The following is a 23,893-nucleotide window of genomic DNA, read 5'->3' on the forward strand; positions in this document are numbered from 1 at the left end:
CTGATCCCCTTTAGGAAGCACTGTCCTCTTTACTCAACTACTACAGATTAAAGTCTGATAGAGAGTCCCACTTGTATTGGGAGAAAAGCAGGTTCTTGCAGTTCTGCAGAAGAGTCCACAAACAATGGCAAGTTATCTTGTGTATTAGTGCACCCATGCCTGCAGTATCTCATTACCAGAGACTCATTAACACATTTATTTGGCTATTTTGAGGGCTTGGTTTCTTTTTATGAATGTAACTCTAAACAACAATTTTGTGCCCATCGTTAGTTACAAGTGCAATTTATCTGGATGAAATTAGGGCATATAGATATCAACATTCCTTAAAATAGCATGGCAAGTTTGGCTTCTCTGTGCCCTCATTTTTTTCCTGCATGTGTTTGTGTGCAAAATAACAAAACAAAAAAACACCCCACACAGTTATGTTTTAAAAAATCAGGCTAACCATATAAAGCATGAGAGGTCTCTGTCAAAGTACTGTTTATAAAAATATAAATTAGAATCTCAGTGGTTTATTTCCACTGCTCGTCTCCATACTAAATTAGTAAATGCTAAAGTAATAAAAAAAACTACACCAAGAATGTTTAGATATATTCAGATAATTTAGCTACAGTACCAACTGTGACATGGTAATGAAACTTACCAGTAACGTTTAACACATCGATTAAAAAAAAAAAGAGAGAATTCTGAACCAAGGCTGCTTGCACACAGGATTTGTCTATCAGTACAGAACTAGCCTTGATTATTACAACTCAGTTTGAGTTCCACAACACACGTCATTTTTCAGAAGGTAATTTTGTAGGATATTAAGAACACTCACCTGTCGAACGCAATGATGAGAAAAATCATCCTGGGTTCTCCGCAGCACAGGACTAACTGTGTGCTCATCAAATCACAAGATCAAAGCCTGCAGCATTCAGGGTTACAGTCACTAGAAAAGTGGCGAGGGAGAGTGTGCGCGCACACACACACACACACACACACACACACAATCAGTAGAAGAAATTCCTACAAGCTGTGAAAGTAACAAAAACCATTCCTTGAAATATGACTGTATTTCTCATGCTGCTCTTCCCAAAGATGCAATAGAAGACCTCCAGAATAAAGTTCAAAGTTACTGTGCAATATGAATCAGCAAGCATCTCTACACTTCTTCCTTGTTGGCTGCCATTGTATTATCCAACTAGAGAACCCTACTGGTGGTGGGCATAGCAAAGAAGTGATTGTCCATAACCTCAGTATTCATGGTGCTCTGCATTCTTGTTTTATCGCTTCCTTAGTTCACCATAATGAAGTTAGATTTGCAATGAGCTTAAAGAAAAAAAGATTTAAAAAATTTGTTCAGCACGTTGTTTTAGTTATAACTGCTTTCATGTGCAATGTCTGCATTATATAATTGGTTTGTGACAACTCAGTAAGTTAAAGTCTAGGGAACAGATTGACCCTTTTTGTTCTCAGGCGTGAGTGCGCTATGGAGGCAACAGGAAGGGACTTGCTCTTCTATACTGCATCCTCTCTAGAAGCACTGGTGAAGGACTTTCAAAGGAAGTCCCATCTAGCCATCCCTGATTAAAGGAAAATCTCTCCACATGAGTCTTTAAGAGGAAAGGGAAACTGGAATGAACACAATAGTGCCTGTATAATATATTCTATTAACTGTAATCCCCCTCCCACAAATATTATCTTCAGAATGTAAGGGCGTACATAAAGGAGTGAGGAGGGAACAAACATCTTACCTATGAATTCTGTGACAGGGTCATGTTCACCTTCTGTTTTAATAGTGCCTGCAATGCTTTCATTCTCTAAGATTGGAAGGAAAAGCTGCACAAAGTCTGAGGTATATGGAGGAGCAATCACATCCAGTACCTGAGATGTCAGACAGAGAACTGTGGGTTACTTTTCCAGTTTGGTGATTGGCAGAGACAATTGACTTGTGTTATCCTCCTCCCTTAAATCAAACTGGTGGTATGTTACTAATTCACATTTTTTTCACACCACCTCTAGTCTCCAGCCATGCTTCGGCCATGTGCTGCCTCTAGCTTGCTGATGTTGCAGACAAACCTGTTTAGATCACTACGGGAACTCCTGCCCTCTGAAAACAGTATGCCATGTCCTAGTGAGTGTCCAGTGTTAAGTATCTCTCTCAGAATCTGATGTGTCTTGAAGTACGGGTATTTGTAAAATCATCAGTTAGTAATTTCTACCAATAGTCTCATCCAAACAGATATAAAACCTATATTAAATCTCATCTGGTTGTGTGTTAGTTGTCCCTTTTCAAAGCAAAACCAACAAAAAGAGCTACATGAATAAAAGTGAGCAGCTGACCTCAGTAACAAAGTATCTAATGAGTGAGATGTCTGTGTCTAGTTTCTCCAGACACTTGCGGATATAACCGACGACAGGTAGGACATATCCCCGACTGAGTAAGTGAACCATTCTGTCCAAAAGGGTTTTCTTCAATTCCAGCTGAAAAGACAAGAGGAAAAAAAGCCATGCATATGAATCAGAATCACCTAAAAAAAGGTGTTATTGTTCATACTTATAATTTCAGTCTGTCAAGTAACTTTTTATGACGACATAATATTCTTGAAGCAAGTTCCACTGGGAATGTTGGTGCAGCAAGATCAGTCATCATGAGTCTAACTAACAGATAAGGAGCAACATAAAGAACAAATCCTTTAAGTATCACCTGTTCCATGACATCAAGCTGGGAGTGTTCCGTTTCAAAAAGCTTGACAAGAAGTTGCAGAACTTGGGGGTGAAGCAGCTGATGGCATGTGCTGATCTGCAAACATGAGGTAGTGTTAAGGTCACCAGTACTTCTACTTTAAAAGACAGTTATTTAAGCAGGCTTACCCTTATTTTCAGTTATTGATCCAATGCTCAGTACAGAATTCTTCAGGACTGGATGTGTACAACTGCTCTTCATCCCTTTGCGGGCTAGAGTTGCCAACTCAGTGGGATTTGCTTCAGGAAATCCCATCTCATAGTACCAAGCAGTTAACTTGGGGTACTGAAATGGATTCATCTCAGTAAGTTTACTGGGTTACAGTAACTGACTGATGTAATCCAGTGTGAGACTTCAATGGACTTTGGATCAGGCCCTTAGAATCATTCCACTCACAAACCTAAACGTTGCCATTACCATCACCACCCAGTAACATATCCCTTAAGGTCTTACCTCGTCTAGTAATGCCAGATGCACTGGAGTGTGATCAGTCTGAAGCTGAAAATATCGTGGTTCTGACACTGTCCAGTCCACCCACTTTAATACACCCATTGCCACCACAGGAAACCTAAATAGAATAAGCTCCATTAGACAAACTGATTTTAGATACTCCATCCTAAAGTTTGGTCTTAGTCTTGCCTACAATCAGCTGAAAGTTTCATATTTAACTTAGATTAGAATTAATACTCAGAGAGAAAAAGAAATACTCTTCCTGCTACCAGCATGTTCACAACAGGCTCCACTGATAAAGTAAAAGGAGACGCTCAGCCTAGAGAAATTCCTTTTCCCTTCACAAGGATGCTCCCTTAGCAGAGAATGGTATGTCCCATACACAGTGGGCAAGAAGATCTTTCTCCACGTAATGTACTGTAAGGCTGAGCAGGCCCAAGAATGTTCCAGTCAGACTATTCAACATCAGCTGTCTCAGACGTACGTACGTACGTACGTGAGAGAGAGAAGATTCATTAGGTAGGAAAAAGTGACTCCGCTGTGACTCATCTCCTTCCAACTGTACAAATGCACAGTCTTCTACAGTACAGACCATTTCAGTTTGGGGAACAGAGTAATAAGATGGGAGGTAGACCCAGCCGACTTGATTACAGACTGATCCTGATGAGGTATATTTGAAGCCTCAATGTTGCTTACACCTTGCAAATGTGGCCATGAGACAGATCTTTCACATATATGCTCAGAATGATGATACTCCTAACACTGCCCACAAGGAAGCAACTGCTCCGGAAGAGTGAGCTGTGAATAGAAATGGAAACAGCTTCCCAGTTCAACATTCCCAGAAAAGGTCTTTTTGGGCCTAGTTAACTATCCAGAACACAGCAATTACATCAGGACTTATTACTGAGAAATACACCTTCCCATGAACAGCAATTTTGAAGAATGAAGGCGTTTCATAAAAATACTGTGTGTTCTCCCAAGGGTTGCAGTGCAGCTACATTACATAATACAGAAAGGAAAGAGAAGCAAGAAAAAACAGACAGAAGCCAACATCTAAATAGCTATCTTCTGAAGCCAGGGACATGTGTAGCATTATGAATTACAAAACAGCTAGTTGCAGCTTGCACTATTTGCTGCCTTTATTAACAAGAAAGTACAATTTACATTGTAACAGAAAGGAGTTTCAGCTCTGGAATAGACTTTCTACCTACCTGATGCACTGATAGAGGGTGCTCAGCTCTGCAACCAGCTCTGAAGCTCCTTTGTTTTCGTTGCAGCACAGATTGTGAACAGTTTCAACAGCTTTCGAAGTCGATTTGAGCTCGTCTTTGTTTATGCTCACTCTCTTGTTCTAAAATATTTCAGAATTAAGCTCTGAATGCAAGACTTGAGAATTTACAGGAAATTGTTGGCTATTTAGGGAAAGACTTATTATATGACACGTCTCACATAGCTTTACCTTTCTCAATGCTGAAATCTGTAAATAATTTGTGAAGTAACCGAAGTACAGATGAGTGTAAAGTACTAAGAATGTTTCTCTTGTATTATTAAAACGATTATTTTCATAATTTTAAATTAATTCATTTGCTTCTAAAAGGAGAGTTCAGATTTTCTAGCATTAATTCATTTGCTTCTAAAAGGAGAGTTCAGATTTTCTAGCACAGCACAGACCTGCAATTGCTACTCTAAGAAATAATGGCAAAAAGCCCCAAACTTCTAATTCCAAACTTTTATTCTACTGGCCTAATCTACAGAAGACCTGGAGTTCCCATTTTTTTCAGTTGGAGCTGGGGGTATTTAACTCCTCCGAAAAATCAGGTGCACAAAATTTTAGCCTAAGCCAGGGGTCGGCAACCTTTCAGAAGTGGTGTGCCGAGTCTTCATTTATTCACTCTAATTTAAGGTTTCGCGTGCCATTCATACATTTTAACATTTTTAGAAGGTCTCTTTCCATAAGTCTATAATATATAACTAAACTATTGTTGTATGTAAAGTAAATAAGGTTTTAAAAAATGTTTAAGAAGCTTCATTTAAAATTAAATTAAAATGCAGAGCCCCCTGACCGGTGGCCAGGACCCGGGCAGTGTGAGTGCCACTGAAAATCAGCTCGCGTGCCATAGGTTGCCTACCCCTGGCCTAAGCAATGATGGAACTTAAACAACAAGCCTGGATTTTCCTTAAGTATATTTACATTAATGCATTAACTTTAACTTCTACACAGTCAAAGGATCTGATATTACCTTTTTCCATGTCTCCACTACACTGGCTGCATATGCTAATATATGGATATATTTGTGTTTATGGTCTTGATTGATCTTAGCACCTGGCTTAAATAGTGACTGCATGAAAAGGTCCAGAAAGGCAGGTACTCGAATCTGTGAAGGAAACACAGGGTTTCATTAGTGCAACAGATTAAAAAGCACCAAATAAATATCTGGATCTTGTGCACACACAGAATAGGGTACAATAATGCATTATCTGCTGAGTGATAGACCAGATGGTTTAATGGGTCATATTTTTAAAGGGGCTCAAATCAAAGTGCTGGCACAAAGTGGAGGGTACAATGAGTAGCACTGACATTATTTAGATATCTAAATTTTCCTGTTTATTATTTGAACTCCATACATAATCAGGTAGTTAGAAATCTAAACAGTATAACTGCACCTGTAATTAACTGTGCCCATAACAGACTGGGGACACAAAATTATAAGTCACTTTTTAAACTCTGACCTAATAGATCTTTTCCATATTTAACTTTGGGGAAGTGTTGTAAAAGCATTCATAATTAGATGCTACAAACAGCATGTTCACATTTCTGTATCCCTTAATGAGAGGAGTCTCCATAATGAGTAACTGAGTGCTAGCAAGTGGCAGCACTTATAACTCTCTCTTATTTTGGTGTTTGTACAGCACCTTGCGCGATGGGGCCGTAAGGCCTTGAGATGCTTATGTCACAGAAATAAAAAGAAAAACTTAACAGTATAAAGCGGTAACTACGAACCAGTTCTACTGGAGGTGGGTCCATGCTTGTAAACATTTTGAACAGGACTGTGATGTCTGCTGGATTCAGAGCTCCTTTGGATAACATGGCACCAAGCGCTTGACATGCTCGAGGGTAGGAGGCTGCAGTACCCAGGGCTAGAGTGATCTGACTAGCATCGTGGCCTCTTGGTAAAGAGCAAGACACACATGGGCATTATATTTTTCTTATAAAGAAACATGTTAATTTTAGCCTCAGAAACATACCGATAGAATAATTAGTGTTTGTCACCTAGCGTGCAGAAGACAGCCTTAAAGACTGAACCTTTTCCTCAGTGAGATAATACCAATGTGGCTACAGTAGGAAATAAAAGATTTGCATAGGATATTTTAACAAGTTTTTACACAGTCAGAACATCGACATTACTTAATTCTTTCATAATGGCTACTTCAGGTATCCCAACACAGGAAAAAGGGCTCCTTTGTTGCTCTGTAGCTATTTGTTTATTGACCACACCTGAGCAGCTCTTACTGTGCAGCTTTAACCTACTATGAGCAGGATGAAGAAATTTAGGAATTCTCTATTTCAATCAAGAATGGGCAAAGCTGACATTTTGTGACTTACCATACTTTTACCAGTGAAATTCTGCTCGTGGGAGAAAGACAAATGAACAAGGACTTACTTCTCGTGAGCAAATCGCTGAACCTCCTGAGCAATCCTGTGCACAGCAGACCCACCTTGCTCTTCTTGGGCTAATATGGACATCATAGACTGAGCAAAGAGATATGTGTGTTCTCCATGGCAAACCATTTTCTGTAAACACATTCAGGGAGATGTTATTCGCCAATCTGAAAAATCTGGGTCACCCTTCAACAAATATATTGCCTTAATAGCAGCAGCAAGGGTTAGTTATGGTGCTAAATAACGGAGTAAGATGTAATGTAAATGGAAAGGTGATACCATAGAAAATCCAGTGCAGAATGACATCCTTGTAGGTGATGCTATTCCAGGACAAGCTAGATCTAGAGTTCCTGCTTCACTTTACTACCCAACATAAAAGGCTTCTTAGAATTCTCTCTCCTTCACCCAACTGCCAGTTCTCATGGTTGTCCAGTATTTCTCTCACTAAATTTAGAGAATGGATTAGCATTAAGCTATCCAAACCTCACTACAATATTTAACAGAAAAGAACATGCACTTGTCACAGTTCAGGGCAACTGCATCTGTATTTCCCCTCAGTGGTACACCAAAGGTACCCACCCTCAGACATCCTGCTCCGCATCTGTTGCCTCTCTTGGATGGACACGTGTCTCTATTCCTTCTGATTGGGGTATTCCCAGGCTGCACAGTTCCCTTGACTTTATTGTGTAATTCCTAGCACAGAAAGGTTGCCCTAGGGCACCTGCTTGCTTTCTCTTCAGGACGGATAACAGTATAATTGCTTGAGATAAGTTACCGCACAGTTCTTTCTAAGCAAGCCTACTCTATTCTTAAGAGAATACCTATTAAAAACAATAAAAGACACACACACTAATAAGATTACCAGAATTTCATCCCAACTCTCACATGGGCTTTGGCAGGTGCAGTCTTTTAATACCCCATCCTAGGGGCATCCTTGTGGTTACAAGTTCATCAGAGCTTCAGCTCAAAACAAGCACACGGCCTACTGGGGCCTCATAAGACTAAGTCCTTCCAATCCTCCCCTAAGCACTGGGACCCCTCCATGAACCAGGGGTCCTGTCCATTTGCTGGAACAGGAAGAAGGCCCTGATGCAGATTAAACCCCAGGCTTTTATCCAGAAGTATTTCCTTTGTCCGTTGGTCCCTGAAGAATCCAATATGAGCTAGTATATTTATTTCTCTGCACGAGGGTGACTTCAAAGGGTTGATAATGGAGGAAATATATTAGCCCCCCCACCCCTTACTAGGGAAGGTACATACAATGCCACAACACAAACACAACTGCATTTTTACTACAATGTTCCCAAAGGTGTTAACCCTAATGAATGAGGTTTAATTTAGTAACAGAGCAACATCAGCAAATTCCCAGTCCCAGACTTTCCCCCAGAAATGTGCGTCTTGTACTCCCCAGTCCTCTCCTGGACAACACAAATTCATATAAAGTCTATCATTTTATTAATAGAAAATGATATGCACAAATCCCAAATGGAGTTTCCCAAACACTTCAATCCAAGCACACTGTTGGATGCTGAGTAACTTCTAAAAGTTGCTGCCTTGAGGACCTGCATCATAACCGACATCCTTCTGGGTCTAGATTTTCTAGAGCACTACAATTATGCCAGGTCTGGTTCCCCCCTGTGAACTGATAGCATGTCAATCAGGACACTGGTGATACTGCTGAAAGCATAATGAGCTCTAAAGTTCATGCTAGACTTCTGCACCTTCAAATTATTCAGATTAATAAACCTCCAAAAGTGTCATCTCAGCGGCCCATACAACCCCTGGTGGTCAAGACTTTGAACAGTATAAAAGCTATTTTTGATGCATAACTCTTGGTCTACATTTTTTTCTGTGGGCCCATAAACAAGACTGCATAACCAGTGTATCTTCAAAATGTTGTGAGACGAAGTTTCTACACCATCACCAGGGAAGCAGAGAGATTCCTTTTGACAAAAGGTAAAAAGACACTTACTGCAAACTCTGGGAGGTTCTTCTCAAGGTTTTCTTCCCCTCCATCTAAAATTGTAGCCAGAGAAGTACGTAGCACTCGAGAAAAGACTTCTAATTGCTGACATGCTGTTGATACACTGGTTATTTCCCCTTGATAACCGGCATCAGATATAAGCTATAACAACAAACAACACTCAAAATGATTTTTGTATCTCAGCACATTTTAGGAAGCTTGGATGAAACTACACTGCACAGAATGTTAAATGAGTCTCTGCATACTCTCCATGGAATCCAGGTAATACAAATAAATAATCATCAGCATCTAGACACTGACTGAAAAATATGATGATAACAGGTGGATAAACCCAAGTCATATAACATTCCCTGTACTTTCTGAAAGGAAAAGGAAAAGGAAAAGGAAAAGGGAAGGGGGGGGGGGGGGGAGAGATAAAACAGCCAGCACATAATATAAAAAAATGCCTTTCCATTCCTTCTCAGTGAAGGGTTTTGCTAATGTCATCAATTGTTAAAGCAAAGTTAAAGCAGTTTATATAAAATAAAAGAATCACCATGAACTGAATTAAGCTTCTTAATTAAGTGTTCTCATCACTATCTGGGACCACTAAATTACCTGTAAAACCTTACACAAAACAAGTTCACGAAGCAGTTCGTCTCCTGGCTTGCCTGTGTGCACACAGGAGAGCCAGGAGACTATCTACTTCTTGACACACTACAAAAAAAAGGTTAACCATTGGTCAGCTGTTCTATAGTCTACACGAAATGGGTTGATGGTCAGTCTCCCTTTACATCACAAAAATACACCACAACTGCTGGCATCCTTGCAAGTGGTTTAAAGGAGGCAATCAAGAATGGGTCACCTGACACTTAGTGATCCTTCTAAAAATAGGGTGAGGTATACTGTGGTGAAGCTTGTACTGAGGATATCTGTACAAATACCTGCTCTTCACCTAACCAGAATGCTATAGATTTCAATACATTATATTTCATAAACAACAAGTTCACTTTAAAGAAGTCCCACACATGGCAGTCATAATGAGGATTTTTTAGATTGCCTACAAATGAAATGTAACAAATTACTATTAAAATTCACACATGTATATTACTGTCTTTGATCCTTGATTTAGTTATGTCAAATTAAAAGAAAAATATTTTCAACATTCTGCAACATTCTTCCCATAGAAAATAGACTCTTAAAATGCACAGAGTTAACAGTACAATAAATAGTCTTAATATTAATGCCCAGAGATTGGGGAAGGTTACAGTTGGCATGTAATGGAAGAAGAATTAGAAATCATCGTTTCAGTAATAAGCTGTTTATTAGACTCCAGTATTGATTACCTTGACAGTAAAATTAAGCATCAGGCAGTCTGGATGGGCTTCAGCCAGTTTGTAAAAAAGATCTCTCCATGTAGGATGTGCTATCATTTGCTCAAGCCAGGCTGGAGTCTGCAAAAATTACAGTGACAGAAAGAAACACTGCTTTAACAGTGCAATAAAAATCCTGAATCTAAACATTTATAGAATCCAACAGATTCCACTTCTTAAGCTTATCCAGAGTAAAATGTTTACATGCATTATTTCAAGAGTCTTGAAAGAGAACTAGCTAACTGGAACCTTGTAACAAAATAAAATGTATTCAGCATTGAGCAGTTTCCACTGTCTAAGTGAACCTACAGGGCTTCTCAGATATGCAGAGTAATTTTAACACAGAGCTAGTTTTAGTAAAGTATTAAAGAGGAAGCTACAGCTTCCTTCCCCAGTATTTGAATCCAAGGGCCAAATTTACCTTGGTCTAAAGAGATACAATCTCATAAAGCTGAGCTCAGAGACATTATGTCCAACAATTGCAACCCTGAGTTTGGCCACTGAGCAGCTGGTCTGTACTTGGCCATGTGTATTCTATGCATTACCTCGCCTTCCTCTGTAAAGATGGAATCTGCTTTCCGAGGGTCAAAGTGTTTGATGAGTAAACTTTTCAAGTGATTTTCTACAGTTTCCTGAACCTGCACCGGCTCAACACCTGCAAGGAAGGAAATGTCACTGGGTGGAATCTAAACTGTCAGAGTAGTAGCAACTCCTTGAAGTTGCTCATGACTATTAGAATAATAGAACAGAAGTCATCTAACAAATTAATTAAGAGGTAAAAAGGGAGACAGTATTCAAAACCCAAAATAGGAATATCAAGCAATATTAGATCCGATATGAAGGATTTACGATTTCTCTTTCCTAAACACAGACCTACCAGCTGTATTGCACAGGCGCACACATGTGCAGGTTACACTAATCCTTTTCTTAACTTGTCCACTCATGTGAGCAAGCTGGACACTGACATTTACAAGACAGCTAAATAGGCTGATAAGTACGTTTCAATATCTTGTCTGTGCTCACAAGAAAACATATGGAGAATAGACAGTGAACCTACATGGCTACAAACTAAAAGACAGCTGCTTCCCATATGACAGATTCAAATACATGCCCACCAGCCTTCCAAGTACTGTATCCTTTTGAATAATGTGTAATGAAGTAACCAGTATCTGTACTGTAATTGCAGTGATTTAAGACATTTCCAACAGTGTGCATGTATTCTTTTCATACTAGTTACATTTGAATCTACCAAGATGTAGATTTCACCTCTTCATTACACCATGGCAAAGATCCAGCAAAATTTACACTGTGAACTTGCCCCTTAACAGGCAGAGCTGCAGAAATCCCAGAAGGTTTGACAGTAAAGAATTTCAATCTCAATCAGTACTTTTGAGAACTACATTTACAAAACTGTATATTTAACTGATCCACAAAAAGCAGGCTGCAACTAAAATGTAGTTAAATCAACATTAATTATGTTATGCTATAGTAAGATGTTAGGTATTTCTAGAGTATCTATCACAACACTACCTAAGCACTAGTCTCTTTACATGGGATTAAAATAATAGACGGAAAGCAGAAAGTCTAAAATACAATAGCTCCTTTCATACTACAATTTTAGTATTTTAGTGTTCATCACCACACTACCTCACTCATCCCTTGGGTACAATTGTGTTCTATTAGACAGCTGCCACATCATTACACAAAAGTGGAACTAAAAAAAATATTCTCATCAGGTATATCGGGATTCAAGGCAAAAAAATGAATTTAGTCATATATTTAGGTATAGAATGGCAACTTGGACATCATCCACCTTTTGGGTATGATCAATGTTATATCTGCCAACAGTTCAGAAGTTTCTGATGTATAAAGAAAAACTACAGCCACAGGACACCGTTAGACCACTGTAGCGTACCTGTTTGAATGAGCCACTCTGCCAGTAGATTTACAGTTTGTGCCACTGCAGTATAATTCTCTGACAGCAGTTGGATAACATTTTCTGGAGAGCCACCTGCCTGGAAATACCTGACAAAGGGGTAAAAAAAAAAAGGCGGGGGGGGGCAGTTATTTCAAAATTAACTGAAGAAACAAAAAGTACTCCACCCCTATGTAAAGGCAGAACAATGCGCTCAGGTATCATTTTCAAACTCTCAGTTACATGCAACATATTATCATTACATATCAAAATCTTTTATACTCACCTTTTTAGAGTGTTAAATATAGAGGGCTCCATTATATAATCTCGAGTGGAAAATTTATGCAAACATTCTTGCTGGACTTCAGCATCATCTTCTCCTTCTCCATACTCATCATCCTGCTGTTTACAAACACAGAGTCAGAGTGGTTATTTCTCTTTTACATTTGTTTTTTTCTACTGTGCTAGTTACATTTTAAATATCTTGCTTGCTGCCCATAAAGGTGCACATACACACCATGATTTCCTACAGCAAATGCCTTCTACAGAGGAAAGCACAACCTCTTAACAGAGTTTACTTCAACACCTACCACATTTAGGGGGAAAATGTATTTTTAGGGGAAAACATGTATTTTTAGGAAAGCGAGCACAATCAAACCTCAATTAAGAATAATACTGCAACTGTAGACTCAGGGCATTAAATTATAAATCTCTTGGAGCAAGACATGTCTCTTTCCTTTATACTTTTTTAGCATCAACTGTGAAAAAATCCAGGCACCAGAAGCAGCCATCAAGAATAGGATTTTTTTAAATATACCCCACATTTACAGTATTTGCCAGGTGAAGGGGGACTGGCAGGGTCTAAAGATCAACCATGATTACCTGGAGCTCATCCCAAAAAGGACAGGGGCTCAGGAGGGGACAGGTTTTGATATCACAGGGGAAACCATGATTATTTTAAATATTGGCAAAAATGTATTTTTTTAACTCCTGAAAATCACAGAGGGGAACCCCTGTGCCTGCTTTGACCATGCCAATGGGTGAGCAAGTAGTAAGCAGGCAATCAGACACATTTGGGGAGCACCGAGGGCACAACACACCCTCAGCATAGCAACAGGAGAGAGCCTGTGTTGCTATGTGCAACAGAAGCTGCTTTGGTGATGGAGCAGTGGGGACAGGACAAGGGGAGAGTCAGCCTCTGGGACTTCATACAAGTGTGTGTGTGGGGGGCGGGTGAGAGATGGAGCCCCCTAGCCAATACTCCCGCCTCTGCTCCCCCTCCAGAAGGGACCTGCAGCCACAACCCCTCAGCCAGGCTCCACCCCGCGCCCCTTCCAATCTCCGGTTCTGCTCAACACCCCTTCCTCCGCCCCCCCCCGCTGCACCCCCTCTTCTATCCCCCCCCCCGGCTCGCCCTTCACCCCGCGCCCCCTCCAAACTCCGGTTCTGCCCAACACCCCTTCCTCCGCCCCCCCACTGCACCCCCTCCTCTCTCCCCCCCGGCTCGCCCTTCACCCCGCGCCCCCTCCAAACTCCGGTTCTGCCCAACACCCCTTCCTCCGCCCCCCCCACTGCACCCCCTCCTCTCTCCCCCCCGGCTCGCCCTTCACCCCGCGCCCCCTCCAAACTCCGGTTCTGCCCAACACCCCTTCCTCCGCCCCCCCCCGCTACACCCCCTCCTCTCTCCCCCCCGGCTCGCCCTTCACCCCGCGCCCCCTCCAAACTCCGGTTCTGCCCAACACCCCTTCCTCCGCCCCCCACTGCACCCCCTCCTCTATCCCCCCCGGCTCGCCCTTCACCCCGCGCCCCCTCCAAACTCCGGTTCTGCCCAACACCCCTTCCTCCGCCCCCCCCACTGCACCCCCTCTTCTATCCCCCCCGGCTCGTCCTTCACCCCGCGCCCCCTCCAAACTCCGGTTCTACCCAACACCCCTTCCTCCGCCCCCCACTGCACCCCCTCCTCTCTCCCCCCCGGCTCGCCCTTCACCCCGCGCCCCCTCCAAACTCCGGTTCTGCCCAACACCCCTTCCTCCGCCCCCCCCACTGCACCCCCTCTTCTATCCCCACCCGGCTCGCCCTTCACCCCGCGCCCCCTCCAAACTCCGGTTCTGCCCAACACCCCTTCCTCCGCCCCCCCACTGCACCCCCTCCTCTATCCCCCCCCCGGCTCGCCCTTCACCCCGCGCCCCCTCCAAACTCCGGTTCTGCCCAACACCCCTTCCTCCGCCCCCCCGCTACACCCCCTCCTCTCTCCCCCCCGGCTCGCCCTTCACCCCGCGCCCCCTCCAAACTCCGGTTCTGCCCAACACCCCTTCCTCCGCCCCCCACTGCACCCCCTCCTCTATCCCCCCCGGCTCGCCCTTCACCCCGCGCCCCCTCCAAACTCCGGTTCTGCCCAACACCCCTTCCTCCGCCCCCCACTGCACCCCCTCCTCTCTCCCCCCCGGCTCGCCCTTCACCCTGCGCGCCCTCCAAATTCCGGTTCTGCCCAACACCCCTTCCTCCGCCCCCCCCGCTACACCCCCTCCTCTATCCCCCCCGGCTCGCCCTTCACCCCGCGCCCCCTCCAAACTCCGGTTCTGCCCAACACCCCTTCCTCCGCCCCCCCACTGCACCCCCTCCTCTCTCCCCCCCGGCTCGCCCTTCACCCCGCGCCCCCTCCAAACTCCGGTTCTGCCCAACACCCCTTCCTCCGCCCCCCCACTGCACCCCCTCCTCTCTCCCCCCCGGCTCGCCCTTCACCCCGCGCCCCCTCCAAACTCCGGTTCTGCCCAACACCCCTTCCTCCGCCCCCCCCCGCTACACCCCCTCCTCTCTCCCCCCCGGCTCGCCCTTCACCCCGCGCCCCCTCCAAACTCCGGTTCTGCCCAACACCCCTTCCTCCGCCCCCCACTGCACCCCCTCCTCTATCCCCCCCGGCTCGCCCTTCACCCCGCGCCCCCTCCAAACTCCGGTTCTGCCCAACACCCCTTCCTCCGCCCCCCCCACTGCACCCCCTCTTCTATCCCCCCCGGCTCGTCCTTCACCCCGCGCCCCCTCCAAACTCCGGTTCTACCCAACACCCCTTCCTCCGCCCCCCACTGCACCCCCTCCTCTCTCCCCCCCGGCTCGCCCTTCACCCCGCGCCCCCTCCAAACTCCGGTTCTGCCCAACACCCCTTCCTCCGCCCCCCCCACTGCACCCCCTCTTCTATCCCCACCCGGCTCGCCCTTCACCCTGCGCCCCCTCCAAACTCCGGTTCTGCCCAACACCCCTTCCTCCGCCCCCCCCCGCTACACCCCCTCCTCTCTCCCCCCCGGCTCGCCCTTCACCCCGCGCCCCCTCCAAACTCCGGTTCTGCCCAACACCCCTTCCTCCGCCCCCCCACTGCACCCCCTCCTCTCTCCCCCCCGGCTCGCCCTTCACCCCGCGCCCCCTCCAAACTCCGGTTCTGCCCAACACCCCTTCCTCCGCCCCCCACTGCACCCCCTCCTCTATCCCCCCCGGCTCGCCCTTCACCCCGCGCCCCCTCCAAACTCCGGTTCTGCCCAACACCCCTTCCTCCGCCCCCCCACTGCACCCCCTCCTCTCTCCCCCCCGGCTCGCCCTTCACCCCGCGCCCCCTCCAAACTCCGGTTCTGCCCAACACCCCTTCCTCCGCCCCCCCCCGCTACACCCCCTCCTCTCTCCCCCCCGGCTCGCCCTTCACCCCGCGCCCCCTCCAAACTCCGGTTCTGCCCAACACCCCTTCCTCCGCCCCCCACTGCACCCCCTCCTCTATCCCCCCCGGCTCGCCCTTCACCCCGCGCCCCCTCCAAACTCCGGTTCTGCCCAACACCCCTTCCTCCGCCCCCCCCACTGCACCCCCTCTTCTATCCCCCCCGGCTCGTCCTTCACCCCGCGCCCCCTCCAAACTCCGGTTCTACCCAACACCCCTTCCTCCGCCCCCCACTGCACCCCCTCCTCTCTCCCCCCCGGCTCGCCCTTCACCCCGCGCCCCCTCCAAACTCCGGTTCTGCCCAACACCCCTTCCTCCGCCCCCCCCACTGCACCCCCTCTTCTATCCCCACCCGGCTCGCCCTTCACCCTGCGCCCCCTCCAAACTCCGGTTCTGCCCAACACCCCTTCCTCCGCCCCCCCACTGCACCCCCTCCTCTATCCCCCCCCCCGGCTCGCCCTTCACCCCGCGCCCCCTCCAAACTCCGGTTCTGCCCAACACCCCTTCCTCCGCCCCCCCGCTACACCCCCTCCTCTCTCCCCCCCGGCTCGCCCTTCACCCCGCGCCCCCTCCAAACTCCGGTTCTGCCCAACACCCCTTCCTCCGCCCCCCCACTGCACCCCCTCCTCTCTCCCCCCCGGCTCGCCCTTCACCCCGCGCCCCCTCCAAACTCCGGTTCTGCCCAACACCCCTTCCTCCGCCCCCCCCACTGCACCCCCTCTTCTATCCCCACCCGGCTCGCCCTTCACCCCGCGCCCCCTCCAAACTCCGGTTCTGCCCAACACCCCTTCCTCCGCCCCCCCCACTGCACCCCCTCTTCTATCCCCACCCGGCTCGCCCTTCACCCCGCGCCCCCTCCAAACTCCGGTTCTGCCCAACACCCCTTCCTCCGCCCCCCCCACTGCACCCCCTCTTCTATCCCCCCCGGCTCGCCCTTCACCCCGCGCCCCCTCCAAACTCCGGTTCTGCCCAACACCCCTTCCTCCGCCCCCCCCCCACTGCACCCCCTCCTCTATCCCCCCCCCCGGCTCGCCCTTCACCCCGCGCCCCCTCCAAATTCCGGTTCTGCCCAACACCCCTTCCTCCGCCCCCCCACTGCACCCCCTCCTCTCTCCCCCCCGGCTCGCCCTTCACCCCGCGCCCCCTCCAAACTCCGGTTCTGCCCAACACCCCTTCCTCCGCCCCCCCCACTGCACCCCCTCTTCTATCCCCACCCGGCTCGCCCTTCACCCCGCGCCCCCTCCAAACTCCGGTTCTGCCCAACACCCCTTCCTCCGCCCCCCCACTGCACCCCCTCCTCTCTCCCCCCCGGCTCGCCCTTCACCCCGCGCCCCCTCCAAACTCCGGTTCTGCCCAACACCCCTTCCTCCGCCCCCCCACTGCACCCCCTCCTCTCTCCCCCCCGGCTCGCCCTTCACCCCGCGCCCCCTCCAAACTCCGGTTCTGATCCCCCTCCGCGACCCCCGCCTCTCACCGCCCCTCCATCCGCATCGTCCCCCCACTCCGCCGCGCTGCCGCCGAAGTAGTCAGTGTCCTCCATGGGCTCCTTCCGCTGCGAGCCTCCGACTGAAACCCCCGCCTCCCAGCCCGGCTCCGCCGGCGGAACCAGGCCTAGCCCAGGAGGAGGAGGGTTCCCTTTGGGGAGGGGAACCGCATGTGACGGCGGGGGCGGGTCCCGCTGGGCTGGGCGGGAAGAAGCGGAGCAGGGCCTGGGCTGGGCCTGGCCGCGTTGGCTGAGGCGGGCGGGCCCGGGGCTGCGCGGCCCCGAAGAAGGGATCACGGCGCTAGTGCCCGACGGTCGGGTCACCCCGAGTGGCGCGTGCCCGCTGCCCCGGGGGAAAGGAGGGGCCCCTCGGTGCCCAGGGCGGGCCCTGCGCTGCTGGCGGTTGGTGTTGTTGGGCCCCGAGCGGCGCGCAACCCCCAGGTGTCTCGGGAGGCCGTGGCCGCCCTGCGTGCCTTGGTCCGGGAGCCGGGGCGCAGCTGGGCCGACACCGATTTGCTTTTCCGTGCAGGACGGAGCCCCAAGCTGGGGAACCCCGTCGCTAGCCGAGCTGGCCCGTCAGCCGCCGTTTAGCGCGCGACTCGCCTCAGAACCGCGCCAGGCAGCCGCCGAGCCCGCGGGGAGGTAGGCCTGGCCCGCGCCGGGGGCTCGTGCCTGGTACTGGAGCCAGCCCGTCAAACCTTTCCCCTGATTTATCTCGTTAAATGTTCAGAGTTGAGCAAAACTCGGGGGTTTAAACTCCCCCCCCCCATGACATTTCTTGATTGACACCTTCACAGTTGCAGGAAGTTAGGGGGAGGGGGGCAGACAATAGAAAACCAGGGGCTCTCAAACTTCACTGCAGTGCGACTCCCCGTCTGACAACAAAAGCTACGACGGGACGGGGAGACAAACCCTGAGCCCCATTGCCCCGTGCAGGTGGCCCACAGTCGAAGCCCCAGGGCTTCAGCCTCGGGTGGGGGGCCTGTAACCTGAGCCCCACCACCCCGAGCGGTGGGGCTTGGGCTTCAGCCCCCGGTCCCAGCAAATCTAATGCCAGCCCTGGTGACCCCATTGACATGGAGTCACGACCCACGGTTTGAGAGCTGCTATAGTAGACATTAGGATTCAAAAAGTTAAAAATTTATAACTGTTAAAACAAATGATCAGTGTCACATGTCAAAATATACAAAGTATATATCCTTAAATCAAAATCAAGTAAGTTCTCAAACAGCATTTTTCTTTCTTTGCCTACCCATAAATGTTGATGATTATCAATGGAAATATTTTCTCTTGTGTTTGTATGTGTATGGTGAAATGGATGTTTACCAACATTCACCCATAAAAAACAAATCCTTCCAAAGCTACAGGTGGGGTTTGATGGCAGCAAGCCACAGGTTAATAAACAGCAGGTCTGTGAATATCAAGAGAGTAAGTTTGAAAGATCAGCCCTGAGCCCACTTCTCCAAGAGGTCACCCCTCAATGCCCAGGAGGTTCCCAGCACCTCACAGGCTCAGCTACCTGGTCAGAGATTGTTCAGACAAAATCTGGGACCCCCTGCCAAGTGATCTTTGTCTCCCAGCCCACTATTCCATTCTCCTGTGCCATGCCAGCTGTTTGTGTAGGTGGGTGGTAGGGTGCTGCTGTTATTCCCAAAGAGGTTGTGATCCAGGATTTACATCCAAGGAGAATTGTGGGTGGAGATTGGAGGAAAGAGACTAATAGGATGCACTCCGACCAGAGCCACAATAAAGGGAGAGAGACTCCAAATCCCAAGGGTACTCAAGTTATCCCCATGATTCACTTTCTACACCATGCATCACTGAAGAATGGGTCCTTAACATCCTATTAGCATTAGTGGGCCTCAGGAATCTCCTGCAGTTACAGATGTGGCAGCGTGGTGTGAAGTGGCTCTAAGTTTTCTTTACAACAAGCACATAAGAAATTATGAAATAGGATCGTTATTGTTTTTGAGAGGGGAAAGATGGGTCTATGAATGAAGCATATTGTCCTCCTGGGGGAATTGGTGCAGAATTCATGTCCAGTGCAGATTTCTTTGCTTCCCCACAGAAAAATGACTTTCTGATAGGGAAGCAAAGGGAATCTGCAAGACTAGACACACACCGCTCCCTAGCTGCGCAGGTACATCATTTCAGGAACCTGGAGCAGCTAGCGGAGAGGTAAATCACTGCAGGGCTAGGGATACCTCAGCCAGTGACTCCTACCCTGAGCCGGGAACAGCTGCTAGTCCCGGTTGGGCTGGAGGCAGGAGAGGACAGGACTTCCTCTTTCCCTGCATGGAGTGGCTGGGACTGTGTCAGACCCACCCCCAGAAACCTCCCCAGCTGCAGGAAGCTCAGCATCCTCCCCTGCTTCCTGCCCCCATTGCTCCTCAGCTATGGGGGGGAGGAGTCACTGTACGGAAAGCTGCTCCCCATCCGCCCAACCCCCGTGCATCTGGACCTCCCAGACCTAGACACCCCCACCAAGCCTCACCCCAGACACCCAAACCCCACCCCATTGAACCTCAACCCCTGCATCTGGAGCCCCCTGCATCTGGATCCCCACCCCTGCACCCAGCCCACCCCCCACAGAGCTCCCTGCACTCAAATCCCTACCCCGATGAGCCCCACCACCCTGAGCCCCCACATCCAGATCCCCATGCCACTGATTCCCAATTAGTTCCACTCAGACCCCCACTCCACCAGCACCCATACCCCCTGCTGAGACCCCCACACTCAGACCCCTCCACTGAGCCCCAACCACTTTCACCTGGAAGCCCCTGCAGAGTCCCATTGCCCCTGCACCTGGAACCCTCCCAACAAGCCTCTGTGCATCCAGATCCCCCCTCACCTAGACCCCCCATTGAGCTGCCTGCACCGATTGTCCCACACAGAATCCTCTCACCCCACATTGAGCCCCTCCACACTTGGATCCTGCCTGCCCCACACCTGGTGCGCCTGGCACAGAGGGGCAGGGCCCCAGGGTGTTTCTGTGTCAGGGTCGGGTGCAGCCTCACCACTGAGTCCACATCTCCGGGGTAGGGAGGCTGGTCAGTGATCTCCCACCTTCGTGCAGCCAGTGGCCTGGGCTCCCCACTGCCATGCTGGAGCCTCTGCATTTATTTATTGATAAATAAAACTTGCAGAATTTTGAAATATTGTGTGCTAATTTTTTGGCACATAGTGCCCTCAGGAGTAATATACAGATGGTTTATTTGTAAATATTAATTGCATTTCATTTCTGTTGTCTTGTGTATTCAGGGTTTCCTTTACTGGATACTATGTAAACACAGGTCTGCCTCTTTTCTTGAAAATATTTAAAATATTTCTATTTAAACCATAATTCCAGATACCATATATTTAATAAAGGGGGGAAAGGAGCTTTGATGCATCTCTTCTACATAAGAAGTTCCTCTTGTTGCTTTCCTGAAGTTCCAGTATTCACTGCCTCTATAATTAGCATTTGTTTTGCTTAAAGAATTGTGAATGTTTTACATACTTGCTGGAAACAAATTGTTTCTCTCTTTCAAGCATGTTTGTAAAAGCCACTAGTTGGTAAATTATGGGTGAGACCATTTTAAGCATGGGCAGATACAAATAAAATGTGAAAATTAAAGACTGGCACAGTAATGGCGTTTTCTAGTGTGGGGTGTGTTTGTTCTTTCTGTTCCAGTTTAAGTGATTTATTCCTGGTTACAGTTGCTACCAGAAATTGAAGGCTAGAGGCACAATAATATTAGCAAAAAAATTAAGCTAGATGTCAGTTAGAAGAGAGGGGGGGAAGTAGATACACACTACAGTTGTGAGTTAGTAGCAACAGCTTCCTATTTACTGTTCTTTGAAATGCTGAGGTGAAATGGGAAAGCCAGTAATAAGTTTATTAAATATTTATGTTGTGGTTGCATATAAACACTACACCAGGTTAGGGCCTAAAGTGTAAACAATTACCTCCCTCCCCCCCATTTTTTTTTAATCTTAGGACATGCTCTATACAAAAGACATCCATTTGTATGATCTTATGGACATAAACTGTACATCTTGTTTACTAAATTTTAAAAAATAGTTCCTGGTGTGTCCTGGTAGTAATAAATCATATTAAGACAGAGCCCATGTATTCTACAGCCATGGCACAGAATTGTCTTCCAGAGTCTGGGTCTCTTGTGTGTTTGCATGGGTTTTTTTAAGGTATACTTCAAGTTTTTCTGGTTGTGAATAAGACCTTCCAAATGATAATCAAGTGGTAATTATTGCCTTCCTGGGTCTATAGAGAGCCCAAAACTGTAGCTCTGAAATCTGAATTACTCTGCTCATTCATTTAATCTGATGTTACCTGTAAAGCCTACAGATAACATTTTAAATGTCAACATTGATAACTGTTTCACTGCTCATCAGTGGAGGGAATCTGCAACAATGAGGATGCACTGCTCAAATGATCTTGCTATTGTGATCTCCTTTAGCCACGCAGAGCACCTACCTGTACAGCGCATCTAATCAGGGTATGTATCGAGCAGATGATTTACTCCCTCTCCACACACACAGTAAACAATGTAGATCAACCTTTGTGTTGACTTTTTGAACCCCATGTAGCCCATGTCAGAATTTGGCCCTCTGATGTTTAGTCCAGATGTACAACAGTTAATCAAACTAACGTGACGTGGAGTGCTAACCTAAGGAAATAGGCCAACAGTGGTGCCAAAGTGAAGGGAAAGACTGGAACAGCTGCACCAGGAAGGGAATAAAAAGGCAGGGGGAGGAGGAAAGGAAGAGAACACAAAAGCTGAAATGAAAACTAATCAAACAATCTATCTTTAAATAAGGCAAAGAGATGAGTATTATCAAAACTGAGAGCATGTGAGAGGGATATAAAGAGTCCCTTTGTTTTAGTTCAGATTGACTTCCTTTCTTAAGTTATATAAGAGCTTATATATGAGACATAGGAGGATGAGGGTGTATTCTGGGGTTTGGAGGGCAGCCCAGAGCGTAGCTGATTAGTTACTTAAAAGATTCTTTATTCCGGTTCAGGTTCCCTTTAATTGGAGGGAGGGAAGTACACTCTCTTCCATGCTTGTCTCCATCTCATGAAATCATGTAGTAGAAAGAAGCAAATGACCTGTCCATAATTATTTTCCAATAGGACCTGCTAGAGATGCACTCCCTGAAATATCCAAGTGATGATAAACTCTGTTAGTTTATTCCATTTGCAATTTTGATTGGATGAAATAGTTGTTTGCATGCGCCCCTGAACTGGGTGCAAATTGGCTGTATTGTACTTCTCCACAAGCACAGCTGTGTTTCATTGGTGGGCATTGTAAGAGTTTTGGGAACAAAAGTTCTAGATAAATATAGGGTAATATCTCCTGATCCTGCCAAGGAGGAAAAGAGACCTCTTCACAAACACAAGGACTGACGAGACTGAAACAAAGAGGAGAAAGGAGCAGGCCTGTGATACTGTTCTTCACTTGTGCTGACATTGCTTCCTGGCTGTGGGAGAGTAACACAGCAAAGTAACATTTCAATTATTAAAGCAACACTGACCATTTTTATGAGAAAAGACTGGGAGTAAAGTGACAGTGAGAGCCTGGAGGCCAATGGAAATCTCTCTTTAGAATAAAGAGCATGTTCTACTCCTGAGGGCATTCTGCGCCAGAACATTACAAATTCTGCGCACAATATTTTAAAATTCTGCAAATTTTATTTGTCAAATAAATATGGAGGCTCCAGCCTGGCATTGAGGAGCACAGGCCACTGGCTGCACAGAGGTGGAAGATCACTGTGCAGCTCCCACCCCGGGACATGGACTCAGTGGTGAGGCTGCATCCAACCCTGACAGAGCACAGGGACCGGGTCTGCCCCAGAAACACCCCAGGGCCCTACCCCTCTGTGCCAGGTGCACCAAGTGCGGGCAGGCAGGCTCAGCAAGGATTCAAGTATGGAGGGGCTCGGGGGGGGGGATCCAAGTGTGGGTTGAGAGGGTTCTGTGTGGGGCAACCTGGGTGTGGGCAGCTCAGTGGGGGAATCCGGGTGCAGGGGGATCTGGATGCACAGGGGCTTGTCGGAGGGTTCTGGGTGCAATGGTAATGGGAGTCTGCAGGGGATTCCAGGTGAAGGTGGTTGGGGCTCAGTGGGGGGGGGGTCTGGGTGTGGAGGGGATAGAGCTCAGTGGGGGGTCTGAGTGTGGGGTCTAGATGCTGGGGGTGTGGGGCTCAGTGGGGTGGGGATCTGGGTGCAGATGGCTCATTGAGGTGGTCCAGATACAGGGGGAGTGGTGCTCATCGGGGGGGTTCTGAGTGCAGGGGGGAAGGGGAGGCTCAGTGGGAGGGTCTGGATGCATGGGGATTGGGCAAATGGGGGAACAGCTCCCTGTATAGGGATCCCTCCCCCTGCAGCTGAGGAGCAATGGGTGCAGGAAGCGGAGGGAGTTTGCAGAGCTTCCTGCAGCCAGGGGAGAAATCTGTGGGTGGGTCTGACCTAGCCCTGGATGCCATGCAGGGGAAGAGGAAGTCCCGTCCTCCCCAGCCCAGTTGGAGCTAGCAGCTGAGCCCGGTGCAGGATAGGAGTCCCCTGCCCCACAGTGATTTATCTATCTTCCAGCTGCCCTGGGCACCCAAAACATCCTGCTGGGG

The 23,893-nt window shown here is 48.0% G+C and overlaps 1 protein-coding gene across 1 annotated transcript; it reads right to left on the reverse strand.

Moving 5' to 3' along the window:
* Positions 1-483: 483 nt before the first annotated feature.
* NELFCD (negative elongation factor complex member C/D) lies at positions 484-17,327 on the reverse strand. The gene is made up of 15 exons (XM_065414701.1): positions 17,262-17,327; positions 12,377-12,492; positions 12,091-12,200; positions 10,721-10,830; positions 10,149-10,256; positions 8,812-8,964; positions 6,841-6,971; positions 6,180-6,345; positions 5,419-5,553; positions 4,390-4,529; positions 3,182-3,296; positions 2,690-2,785; positions 2,326-2,466; positions 1,737-1,866; positions 484-1,311 (listed from the first exon to the last, which is right to left on the reverse strand). Exons 1-15 carry the CDS (start codon positions 17,325-17,327, stop codon positions 1,277-1,279), a joined length of 1,752 nt encoding a protein of 583 aa, XP_065270773.1. The 3' UTR covers positions 484-1,276.
* Positions 17,328-23,893: the final 6,566 nt, after the last annotated feature.

This window comes from Emys orbicularis, chromosome 12 (genome assembly GCF_028017835.1).
Source record: "Emys orbicularis isolate rEmyOrb1 chromosome 12, rEmyOrb1.hap1, whole genome shotgun sequence".
Lineage (NCBI taxonomy): Eukaryota > Metazoa > Chordata > Testudines > Emydidae > Emys > Emys orbicularis.